The sequence below is a fragment of the Pholcus phalangioides genome, unplaced genomic scaffold (genome assembly GCF_987345545.1).
Source record: "Pholcus phalangioides strain wild (caught in Gottingen) unplaced genomic scaffold, Ppha-v1.0 ptg000007l_1, whole genome shotgun sequence".
NCBI lineage: Eukaryota > Metazoa > Arthropoda > Arachnida > Araneae > Pholcidae > Pholcus > Pholcus phalangioides.
The window spans coordinates 49,809,239-49,821,493 of record NW_028301600.1 but is presented as its reverse complement, the minus strand read 5'-3'; the positions used below and the strand labels follow the sequence as shown (position 1 = coordinate 49,821,493).

Here is a 12,255-nt window from a genome sequence, read left to right as displayed (position 1 = left end):
GGTCACTTGAACCCAATGTTTGTACTCACAATTTCCACTGAAAATTTCAGACACGCTAACATTGGCTTGAAGCTTGTCAATAGTGGTGAATGTTTAGCTTTGCCAAGGTACAAATTTTTTTTAAACTTTTGAGTTCATTAAATACAGTACTTCATAGGCACTGGAACCTAGAGGGCTCAGACCACATGTGCCCCCCCCCTCCTCAAGTAACTGTCTGAGGTCGTTGAGTCCCTTAATAATTCATGAATATTCAATGTGATTCCAAACTGCATACACCCTTGAGGGCCATGTATCAGAATTTAAGCTAGTCGCATTTTTTGCAAAATTTTTGCAAAAGAAGTAGTAGCCACTTTTGCAAAAATGCATACAGAAGGTATGAAACAAGAAGACATCCAACCTTAAATCATTAGCATTGTAGCATTTTGCTAAAGCTTTTCCCCCCATTTTGGATTTTTTGCTAAAGGAATTTTTTATCTAGCTTAAACCCTGCCATGTATACAGATGTCTAGCAACCCTAGATCCCTCACATCCTCATTTTCTTCATATCAGAGCTACGATGAAACATTATTTCCAAAACAAGTTCCGCGAGCTTGACCATGCACTATGTAAATGAAGAAAGGTCCAGACTCACTGCACTGAACAACTCAAAAACCTGATTTCAGCATACAGTACCAGACGGTTTTGACAGAAAACAAGTTTTTGCTTGTTTGGGAAATGAGTAGAGTGGCGGGTTTATACATGGCTTTACAGATTGTTTTCCACGCACAGACAAAACAGATCGGTTCCGAGTTTGTCTCCTCTCGAACTTTCTCACATGCATGCATGAATTCATTGTTATGGTAAAGATTGATGTGATTTAAAAAAAAAAAAGTAAAATACAAGAAACTCAAACCCAAATTTTTTTAAACTGATTTCCGTATTATTGACAGTATCTCCTGTAGCTCTGTAGTTTATTGCAGTCGTCCATGGAAACTACAGACAATCCATAGCAGTTGGCAACCCTGAAATTTAGTCACAAGTACATTTAGAGGACCGACAAAAAATTTAATAAGAAAAAAAGTTTTTGGTCAACCCTGTATCACAAAAAACTGAAAATGGCTTGCAACTTTGAAAAAATATTGAACTAACTTTGTGCAATACTCGTGTGTATTTTCGTGAGAACAACACACACATTTCCGAAGATATAAATGTTTTCTATGAAAATTCCAATTTTTAATGCATGCTTTTTGCTTATAACATGCCGAGTTTTTAAGCAATTTCCAAGAAATCTACAGAAAACATGACACACTACATGAGATGTTCAGTATAGAAACTTAAAATATGACAAATCATTGTTCAGTGAGAAGCGAGTATTTTTAGTAAATGAACATGAATTGCACATGTGCAAGAAAAATACATAATTTGATTGGCAGTTTTATATAGTGCAACTTAAAATTTCAGCTAAATGTCATGAAAATTTAGAAAGATATAGATATATTGTGAGCTGTAATTTCAAAATTTGTGTAAAGTTACTGAATAATGGATTTTACACATTGGCATATGATTACTTTCTCTTATTTGATTATTTCAAGAATAAGCACACAGCATTGTGTGAATGAACGAAGACAGATGTCTGATATATATGATATGTAAGAGAAGTGTTTTAGCCAGGGTTGTTTAGTTTAAACCAAGTGGTTTTTTTTCAAAAAGTCAAATAAAAGAGGCCTAAATATAATTTTTTCCTTGAAGAATATCATATTGGTTCATTATTAGCCAAATTTTTTCATTTTTATCACATTTTATATTCTTGGGGTATATTTTGATGGTATATCTTTAAATAGCATAAGATGGTGTAAGTGGTTTTTTTTTTTCAGGAAGTCTCATAAAAGTGGCCTGAATATATACTGAAGAGCCAAAAAAACTGGTACACCTGCCTAATATCGTGTAGGGCCCCCGCGAGCACGCAGAAGTGCCGCAACACCACGTGGCATGGACTAGACTAATGTCTGAAGTAGTGCTGGAGGTATCATCATCATCATTTGGTGTCCCGTAGGGGAAAAGCCTAGGCAAATTTTGCCCATTGCTCTAACACCAAGTGGTGCAACGTGAGTTGTGGGTCATGTGAGGATGAAGAAAAACATTATTCTGTGGAAATACCCAGAGTTTGGTGGCTGCTCCGGGGACGAAAGTTATGGTATCTGTTACCACATTATATTGAATCTCTGTATATGGGAGATTATGGAAAACCGCAACCGGTAAAGCCATGTCAGAAAATTTGAGGCTGCTCCTGTCTGCGGTGCCCTTTTAGAAAAGAAGCAGAGAAGGTCTCAGAGATATGGCTGAGAACTCAACATGAAGTTATTAAATAGTAATGCATGAAAGTTCAAGTTAAAGCAGAATTGAAACTCACCATGAATTTAGGTGTTTAGTGTAATTGAGAAAATTTACCACGTTGTAAATGCTGGGAAGCATTAACAACTTCACTTAGTGTCACCTGATGATCACCGAAGTAGTTCCTTCTCGGGATAGAGAAGGCGGGACATCGTCCCACATAGTGGAGTGGAGTTTCGTCTTCTTCTCCACACGCAGGACAAATAGGTGAATCTGTATAGCCACGGCACAGTTGTGTAGGTGTTTTGCTAGGTTAGCATGACCAGTGATGAACTGTATAACCTGTCGAATTTGTTTCCTGTTCAATGTGATAAGTTTTTTGGCAATATTCAGATGGGCTCCCAAGGCCAGCTTGGCCTGTCTGCAGTCCTGCCTTGAGTTCCATTGCCGCATGTGTTTGTCTTCTATCCATTGTTTGACATCTCCTTTGATGGTTGACATCGAAACAGGATAGAAAGGTTCAGGTCCAGATAGCTTCATGTTCGCTGCCTCTTTGGCTATCTGGTCTGCGAGTTCATTTCCCTGGAAATTTACGTGACCAGGAACCCAGTAAAAGTTGATGTTGTTGCTCAATGCTGCCAAGTTATTCAGCATGTCAGTGCAGTATTTTACACACAGTTGAAACTTGAGGAAGTTGTCAAGAGCCAATAGTGCTGCTTGGCTGTCAGAGAAGATAACAATTTGTTTGCCATGATACCCTTTGGTAATCAGACTTTCAGCCAGTATGGCTATTGCTAATACTTCAGCTTGAAAGAATGTAGACGTTTTGCCTAGATACAAATGTATCTTATGGTAGTCGTGATCCACTCCAAAGATGTGGAAAATTGCTCCAGCCCCAGTATCAGTAATCCTAGAGTCATCGGTGTAACACTCAATAACTCCTGTTGAGATGCTATCAATTATGTGAGCAACTTCATTTCTCCTGAGTATGTGGATAGTGAAGCATTTAGTAAAATTTTTTGTTTTAGAACAGAAGTCTTTTGGCATTAGTAGAGAGGGGGATCTCCACTTTTCCCAGTAGACAGCTGTCAAGATGATTCTTGAAAGAAGGTTTGTATCCCATATAAGGTCGATTGCACCATGTACCATTTCTTTCCATCCTATACATACTTTTAAACGCTTCCCCTTGTAGGTACCATCTCAGAGATAACAATATCGTGTAGGGCCCCTGCGAGCACGCAGAAGTGCCGCAACACGACGTGGCATGGACTTGACTAATGTCTGAAGTAGTGCTGGAGGTAATTGACACCATGAATCCTGCAGGGCTGTCCATAAATCCGTAGGAGTAAGAGGGGGTGGAGATCTCTTCTGAACAGCACGTTGCAAGGCATCCCAGATATGTTCAATAATGTTCATGTCTGGGGATTTTGGTGGCCAGCGGAAGTGTCTAAAGTCAGAAGAGTGTTCCTGGAGCCACTTTGTAGCAATTCTGGACGTGTGGGGTGTCGCATTGTCCTGCTGAAATTATCCAAGTCCGTCAGAATGCAGAATGGACATGAATGGGTGCAGGTGATCAGAGAGGATGCTTACAGACCTGTCACCTGTCAGAGTCGTATCAGGGGTCCCATATCACACCAACTGCACACGCCTCATACCATCACAGAGCCTCCACCAGCTTGAACAGTCCCCTGTTGACATGTAGGGTCCATGGATTCATGAGGTTGTCTCCATACCCGTACACGTCCATCAGCTCGAAGCAATTGGAACCGAGACTCGTCAGACCAGGCAACGTGTTTCCAGTCCTCAACAGTCAAATGTCTGTGTTGTCGGGCCCAGGCGAGGCGTAAAGCTTTGTGTAGGGCAGTCATCAAGGGTACACGAGTGGATGATCTTTTTCCGGCCGCAGCGGTGTCATAGATTTAATTTTTTTACCGGATTCCCGATATTCACGGTACACTCGTGAAATGGTCATACGTGAAAATCCAAATTCCATCGCTACCTCGGAGATGCTATGTCCCATCTCTCATGCGCCGACTATAACACCACGTTAAAACTCGCTTAAATCTCGATAACCTGCCATTGTAGCAGCAGTAACCGATCTAACTATGCCAGACACTTGTTGTTGTGTTATATAGGCGTTGCCGACCGCAGCGCCGTACTCTGATTGGTTCCATATCTCTTTATTTGCATACGCATGCCCGTACCAATTTTTTTGGCTCTTCAGTTTATATATATTTTTTAATATGAAGTGTCAGGTGTACAAGTATGAAATGCGGATTTCAGACACCAGATAGTGCACCAATGCAGTTTGTGCTATAAAGATTTGACACTGCATCATTTTGTTGTCTCATCAGCAAGTGTCGGACGTGCACGAGTGGTAAATTCCAAAAGTGTGTGCATAGTATTGTGTTGTTCTCTTCAATATGTTGAAATTTATGCCGAACAAAGAGCATTCGCGGACAGCATTAATTTTTTGTTTTCATTTGCAGAAAACTGCTGCTGAATCATACTGATTACTTCGAGAAGCTTATGGTGAACGTGCTCCATCGCAAGATACGTGTGAACAATGGTTTCAGCGTTTCAAAAGTGATGACTTCGACGTTGCAGACAAGGAACATGGAAAACCACCAATAAAATACAAAGATGTGGAATTGCAAGCATTGTTGGACGAAGATGGTACGCAAACAGAAAAACAACTAGGTGAACAATTGGGCATTAGTCAACACTCCATCACATGTGGCAAAAGCGGTACGCGGCACGTTGGAAGCACTCAGCTGGGAAGTTCTACCCCAGATTTACTCGCCAGACTTGGCTCCTTCTGATTAGCACTTGTTTGCATCGATGGGTTACACACTTGCTGAGCAGCGCTTTAGTTCGTACGAAGATGTGAAAAAATGGCTCGATGAACGGTTCACAGCAAAAGGGGAAGATTTTTACTGCCGTGGTATTCACAAATTGCCCAAATAAGATTGGAATAATGTATAACAAGCAATGGAGCATACTTTGAATAAAGCACTTTTTACCATTCTTCTGAATTTAAAACGTTTTTTTTTTGGTTTTTAAAAAAAAAAATAAATGTTTTTTTACCAACCCTGGTTTAACATTACACACGTGTATGATGTCAAAATAAACAAACTGACAAAAAAGAAATAACAGCAAATAATCACAAAACCAAATTATGAAAAAATTTCTTATTATTCAGTTATTTTCTGCAAGTTTTGTAATTACAGCTTACAATATCACATCTTTTTCAATTTTCACTGGAAGGAATTTACATATTTGATTTACAGATGTAAGTTGCACTATACATCTGGAAATCAAATTAAGAAAAAGTAAATTTATATTCCTTGCGCATGTGCAATTAATAATTACTTACTATAAATACTTATATCTCATTGAATAATAATTTGTCACATTTTAAATTTCTATACTGTACTAGCTGTTACCCACGGCTTCGCTTGCGTGGGAATTTGAAAAAAATTTGGAAATCTGAAAATTACTCGGCGATGATTGCCCCATATAACATTTGAAGGCCTCATGACCCCCACTGAGGGCTGAATGTTTAGAAATCCCGTATTAGTGGGTAATAATAAAAAATAATATACTGACTAATAATATCTTAATAAAATATAATGCTGAGCAAATTTCATATTTATAGCTTCAGTGGTTTCGGCTTGGTCATGATTGTCCTATATAACCTTTGAACTGCCTTATGACTCCCACCCCTTACACAGGCTGAATTTTGAAAAATCCCTTTTTAGTGAGTCTCTACATTATAAAATAAAATTATTGACCAAATTCATTTACAGCTTCAACTGTTATGGCACAGTGTGATTTCTCTATGTAAACTTTGAACCCTTTTATGACCCCTTTAAGGGACGAATTTCCAAAAATCTCTTCTCAGTGAGTCTTTACGTCATAGAATAAAAATACAGACCAAATTTCATAAACATAACTTAAGTGAATTTGGCTCAGTGATGATGAATCAGTCACACACACACACCAAAAAAAAAAAAATCAGGATATGTATATATATATGTATGTATATATCTTTATATGTACAGATAAACATATGTGACCCCCTTTAGGGGTGAAATTTAAATTAAAAAAACCTTCTTTAATGAGTATTTTCATCATGAAATGAAACTACTGATCAAATTTCATACTTGTAGCTTCAGTGGTTTGGGCTCAGCATGATTTCTCTTTGTTACCTTTGGAACCCATTAGGTGTCAAATTTCAAAAAATACCTTCTTTACATCAAGAAATAAAACTACTGACCGAATTTCATAATTATAGCTTCAGCGTTTTTGGCTCGATGTGATTTCTGTTACATTTGCACTCTCTTATAACCCCCTTAGGGGTGAAATTTCGAAAAACCCCTTCTTGAGCCCCATTCACATGTGCAAATATTGCGGTTGCATTGGGAGTTGTAGCACCCACGAGACAGCTTTTTTCCTACGTAAGGAAAGAAATGGGGAGCTGTCATTGGTGAAAATTCTTGAAGCGGGTTTCAAACCTGCTTTTTCTATTACTCATGTGAACGGAGCTTTAGTGAGTCTTTACGTCATAAAATAATACTGACCAAATCACATATTTATAGCTTCAGCGGTTTGTGTTTTGTGTGATTTCTCTATGTAACCTTTGAACACCCTTATGGTCTCCTTAAGAGAGGAATTTCTAAAAACCTCTTCTTAATGAGTCGTTACATCATGAAATAAAACTACTGACCAAATTTCATATTTATAGCTTCAGCAGTTTCTTTCATTTATATTTCCGTGAATACACGTGCTATTCTCACGAAAATGCACAGAAGTACTGCATGAGGGTAGTACAATATTTTTCAAAGTTGCAAGTCATTTGCAGCTTTTCTGATACAAGGTTGATCAAAAACCTTGATTTTTTGTCTGTTCCCTAAATGTACTCGTGACTAAATTTTCACTGGAAATGGCAAGTACCAATATAAGGTATGTATGACCAAAATTTCTAAACGATTTGCCCAGTATTTTTCTAGAAATTCAAGAAAATGTCCATTTTCTGAATATTATGCCAAGGTGAACTCAGAAAGAAAAGCCATCTGATCTCACCCGGGACTCAACTCCTCTTGCAAACTGGGCAAGCATGCTACCATTCCTTCTTTGACCACTGTCTCAGTCATTTTTTGCACTAATTAGATCTGGACCTGCAATTTATTGCAGATCCTGAACATAGCAACATTTAATGTATTTTTTCCATATATTTTGCTGAGAGGTTGGCGTGCTGACCTCTCGGTAGGGAACTAACTGCACAGAACAATATATATATACTGTGGTTACAGTATTTAATCACTGTTTCTGCTGCACTGCCATGTCAAGAAAGACTCTGACAAGGATGAATCTGGTATTGAAGTTACAACACCTCTGAACATCCATTAGTAGTGTAGATGAGTCAGGCGTGTCCAGAATTTCTTTATAGGGTCCTGTTTTTCTAAAAAATTTTATTTTTGTGAAAAGGGTCATTCATTTTGTGAAAAATTAGTAAATTCATGGGAAGCAAAATAATATAGATAATTTATCACATAAGAAATTAAATACCAAATTTAAGGTTTCGTTCATTTGTATTTTGTGAAGTGTTTATTTTTCAGATCTGGAATTTTGTGAAGGTCCAGAAAATGAACCGAAATTTTGGCTGGATCTGTGAGTATCTTATAGTTTTGGTCCTGTAACAGATAACGTTTGATTAATTATAGGACTTCATATGGTTTCTAATTAGAAAATCAAATAGAAAATACAACCCATTAGCCCTGATGTGTTCGTCCTTTTTCCTCTTAGTTATTTCAACCCCTTTACATTAAGTCTTTTGATAACAAATTTTGATGATGTATAGCTGAAGTAACAGTGAAACTGGCACCTTTGTTACATGTAGAAAATACAGGGGGACAGGGTTGATTGATTGATCACAAATTACTTGATCAAATTAATTGATTGATCTCTCTCTCTCTCCACCACCCTTCCCAAAAACGTATATATTTTTTATACGTATATCAAACTGTATCCTCTTTCCCCTTTCACAATTTTCACTGAAGAGAAATAATTCATATACCAATGACGCTAAAATTTTATTCTAAATCTTTTGCTGTTGAACTTTTCCTAAATGCCTAGCATTTTTAAAACTAATTATTTTTCATTATGTATTTGAGTTTGCACGTCTAGTAGTTTTGCTTATACTTATAAACTGCAAATATTTTTTAAATGCAGCACTTTAATTTGATTTCATACTTCTAATTCTTCTATAATGTAATGAAACAACTAACAACTTAACGAGATGTAAGTGACTGAGCAGTTTGTTCGATTGGTTCAACGATCACCACCGACTGTCGAAATCAGCAGTTTGCTATTGGAATTGACATGCATAGCCAGACAGGGATATGCATCAAAAGAAAACGCTGTCTAAATAATGTGCACGAATGAGAGCCCATTTCTTTACTAATTGCATTACCATGTGAAGACAAAATATATCGCTGCAGATAAAATAAAAAAATTAAAGAAAAAATCTGGTCAGATTTTTCACAACCGAAGATCTTAGCTTAGGGGGCCCCACTTCGGGATGGGGTTCTGAACCTTTGAAATCCCGCAGCACGGTTGATTTTTTCCCCCTTTGTAGCATCTCCTATAGGCTACGTCCAGTGATTCGTACATCCATAATGTAAGTCATTGGCAAACTCGAAGAAAAGATAGGCAATCATTCCAGATTAAATCATTTATTATTTCACAACTCCACATATTATGTTACGTTCATTAAATAAATTAATTAAACACAGTTACCAAATTCTCGATATATAACATAAGACCTCACCAAATTACGTCAGCAACAATCCACTCAGGCTAAGAGAATCCTGACGACATCTCTGAGAAATCAGACGATAATGTTGGCAAGATCGCGATTCACCAATCTGCACATCGATGACAGGCACACAAGATTAGACATTAGTTGACAGGAAGTCGACACACCAGTGAGATCTCATCACGTGAAAAAGTCCTACGCAATATGTAAATCAGCAGCGGCATGCTCTGACTCTCATGGGAATGCGCCTTTATATCGACCGGTTTTTTCTCTGTGCATGTCTATTCCTTTTTTTCATGTGTCAGGATTGTGTTTTTTTTCCCCCTGAGATTTCCAGTTGTTATTTGTCGGCCGTTTTATTTTTTTTGATGATCGTAAATTATGATGTTTTTATTGCTTGCAACTTTTATGGAATAAAAGTTAGAGTTCAAAATGAATTTCCGATCGTTGTTTTTTCCTTCAACTCTGTTGGCACGCTCTGCCCCCAACAATTTTCAGCTTGCCATGACTCTCCTAGGAGCCACGCCACACACTTTTAGAAACACTGCATTATTCCATTAAATTTGGCCTAAATGTTGCATTGCAACACAATTAATGGCAAATGCGTCTGATGTTTGTCTTCTCTCTTGAATTCTTTCATTCTGCCATATGCGCATATTGTACAATTTCGTCATTCACTACAGCTAGTCAGTAAAGATTGATGCATGTCTTTTCACCTGGCCCTCACAAGGATGGGGCTGCAGCCCTTAGACCTGGACAATCACCTCCATTGTTTGTTTTTTCCATGCTGTAAATTCATTACAGAGCCTTCTCCCCAATGTGTGAAAACTGGCTTACAGACCCACCAAAGCAATTTAGGGGGAAGGTCATGTCCTTTCTATGGAAAACCAATATTGTTCCCAAGAGGACTCCCAACTGTCCTGCCAGTCAACCCGGAATTATCACGCGATCCTGAGAACACTGCTTAGGGGAATATTACAGATGTTGAAAAATCCTGACAAGCAAAGAGAAAAAAAAGTTCTTTTTGTTCATCCAGGTTAAATAGCTTTTTTGCCGTACTCATATAATGTTTGCCCCGATGTAGGGTGACTACACAATGATATTCTTCTTTTCTGTTGCTATTCACCCATCTCTCCAGGACAAAAAAAAGTAGAAAAGAAACCTGAGAATGAGAAGAAAAAATATTGAATGGCACAGCTTGCCCAAAGCCTAGATTTTAAAGGGAAAAATCTGGTGAATCAAAAAAATGTAACACCTTTACTCAAATTTTGTGACTTTTTTGGGACTTCCGTGACCTTTCTCTCTCTCTCTCTCATTTTGTGATGGTAGACACCTTGAATAAATAGTATTACAATTCCTTGGAGTATATTTAGAGTGAAAAACACATGCAGATCTTCTAGAGTTGTTTCTTCTCAAAATTTACTCTTTGAGAATTTTCTTTTGACACCTGATTCAATGCACTGTTTGGCATATTTATTTATCTCTTCCACAATTGTATTTATGAGAGCAGAATCTATGAATGTTTTGTAAAATGGAAGAACGTTAGAATCGTCATCAAGTTGCATGTGCACAGAAGGAATACTTGCAAATTTGAAATGAGGACACAGAGGTGGTGGATTTTTCACATTTACCTTATTGCAAGATCTGTGGCAGATTTCAATTCTTCATCATAGCTGAGCTCACTACAAGAGTCATCAGATGAATAATCCAGATCATTGGAAGAAAGTTCTGAATCTGTATTAGAATGACCTAACAAGAACTTATCTTCTTTGTTCTCTTCATCCATAATATCCAAAAATATTACAACAGTTTATATAACAATTTACAAGCGATGGATACACTATAACAAAAATTCCTGTTTCCATAGAAAAAAAGTGTTTTTCATTGAACGGCCTTGCACCTGCACATGTATATATATGTTGAGGAAAACCCCAAATGAAAAGCATTTCAGTGACATGGACAAGTTATGTCACCTGTTGAAAAATATTAATACTAAATAACCTCTTTACAGGAATTAAAAATACAGGCAAACCAAAAAATGAAAGGAGAAAATATTGATGCCTGTATGCTGTACAGACAAACCAGTTAGGGGCAAGTTTGGGTAGCCCATACACTTTACGGCAAACCGGTTAATTTGCACCTGCTTAAAATCTAAAAGCCTTTTTATAAAAAAATATGGAATTTTACAGATTTCTACTATGCAGGTTTTCATAAGAACAATAAACAAAAAAAACTTATTTAACCCTCCATTGGCATTGATGTGATATATCACCTACTTAAAAAATTTTTTTATACAAAAATTGCCACGTTTTTAAGACAAATAAATTCAACTGGTTGAATGGTCGATGCGTTTCGGCTCTTCAATGGAGAGCCGTCATCAGGACCTCGTGGTCAGAACTCACACGAATGAAGAGTGATGTTTACGTCTGGTCGTCCGAAGAGTTCGCCTTTGTATTTGCTGCGTCCGAGTGGTCTTTGGATGCGAATTGGGGAGCCATCTGTTGTAAAGTGTTGAAAGTTTTTTCACGACTGAGGTTAATAAAGCCTGTCCAAGCTGACGAAATAGGTGGTGTGTTTCTTCCATCATTAACGAGGAAATTCTGGCATGTTCTGATGAAGTATCCCTCGAGAAAATTCAATTCCGAATTGTGTGTTGCTTTTTTAAAAACAAATGCTTTGTCAAAATCAAAATGATGTGAATGTTGCCAGCAGTGTTGGGCAATAGCCGAATTATCCGTCCGTCCCTTCTCAACATGCTTTCGGTATTCTCGAACACCGAAAGCATGTTGATGACGGCATGTTGACGGCTATTGCCCAACACTGCTGGCAACATTCACATCATTTTGATTTTGACAAAGCATTTGTTTTTAAAAAAGCAACACACAATTCGGAATTGAATTTTCTCGAGGGATACTTCATCAGAACATGCCAGAATTTCCTCGTTAATGATGGAAGAAACACACCACCTATTTCGTCAGCTTGGACAGGCTTTATTAACCTCAGTCGTGAAAAAACTTTCAACACTTTACAACAGATGGCTCCCCAATTCGCATCCAAAGACCACTCGGACGCAGCAAATACAAAGGCGAACTCTTCGGACGACCAGACGTAAACATCACTCTTCA

At 37.7% G+C, this 12,255-nt stretch overlaps 2 protein-coding genes across 5 annotated transcripts in view; one reads left to right on the top strand and one right to left on the bottom strand.

Moving 5' to 3' along the window:
* Positions 1-5,339, top strand: part of LOC149085433 (trafficking protein particle complex subunit 13) — a 103,097-nt gene extending 97,758 nt beyond the window's left edge. The window contains exon 12 of the mRNA XM_089233432.1: positions 4,800-5,339. Within this exon, the coding sequence (XP_089089558.1) occupies position 4,800 (1 nt within the window). The 3' untranslated portion in view covers positions 4,801-5,339. The remainder of the gene's footprint in view (positions 1-4,799) is intronic.
* Pka-C1 (Protein kinase, cAMP-dependent, catalytic subunit 1) overlaps positions 1-12,255 on the bottom strand; it is a 131,978-nt gene that overhangs the window by 7,067 nt on the left and 112,656 nt on the right. The gene's annotated exons all lie outside the window — the stretch shown is intronic.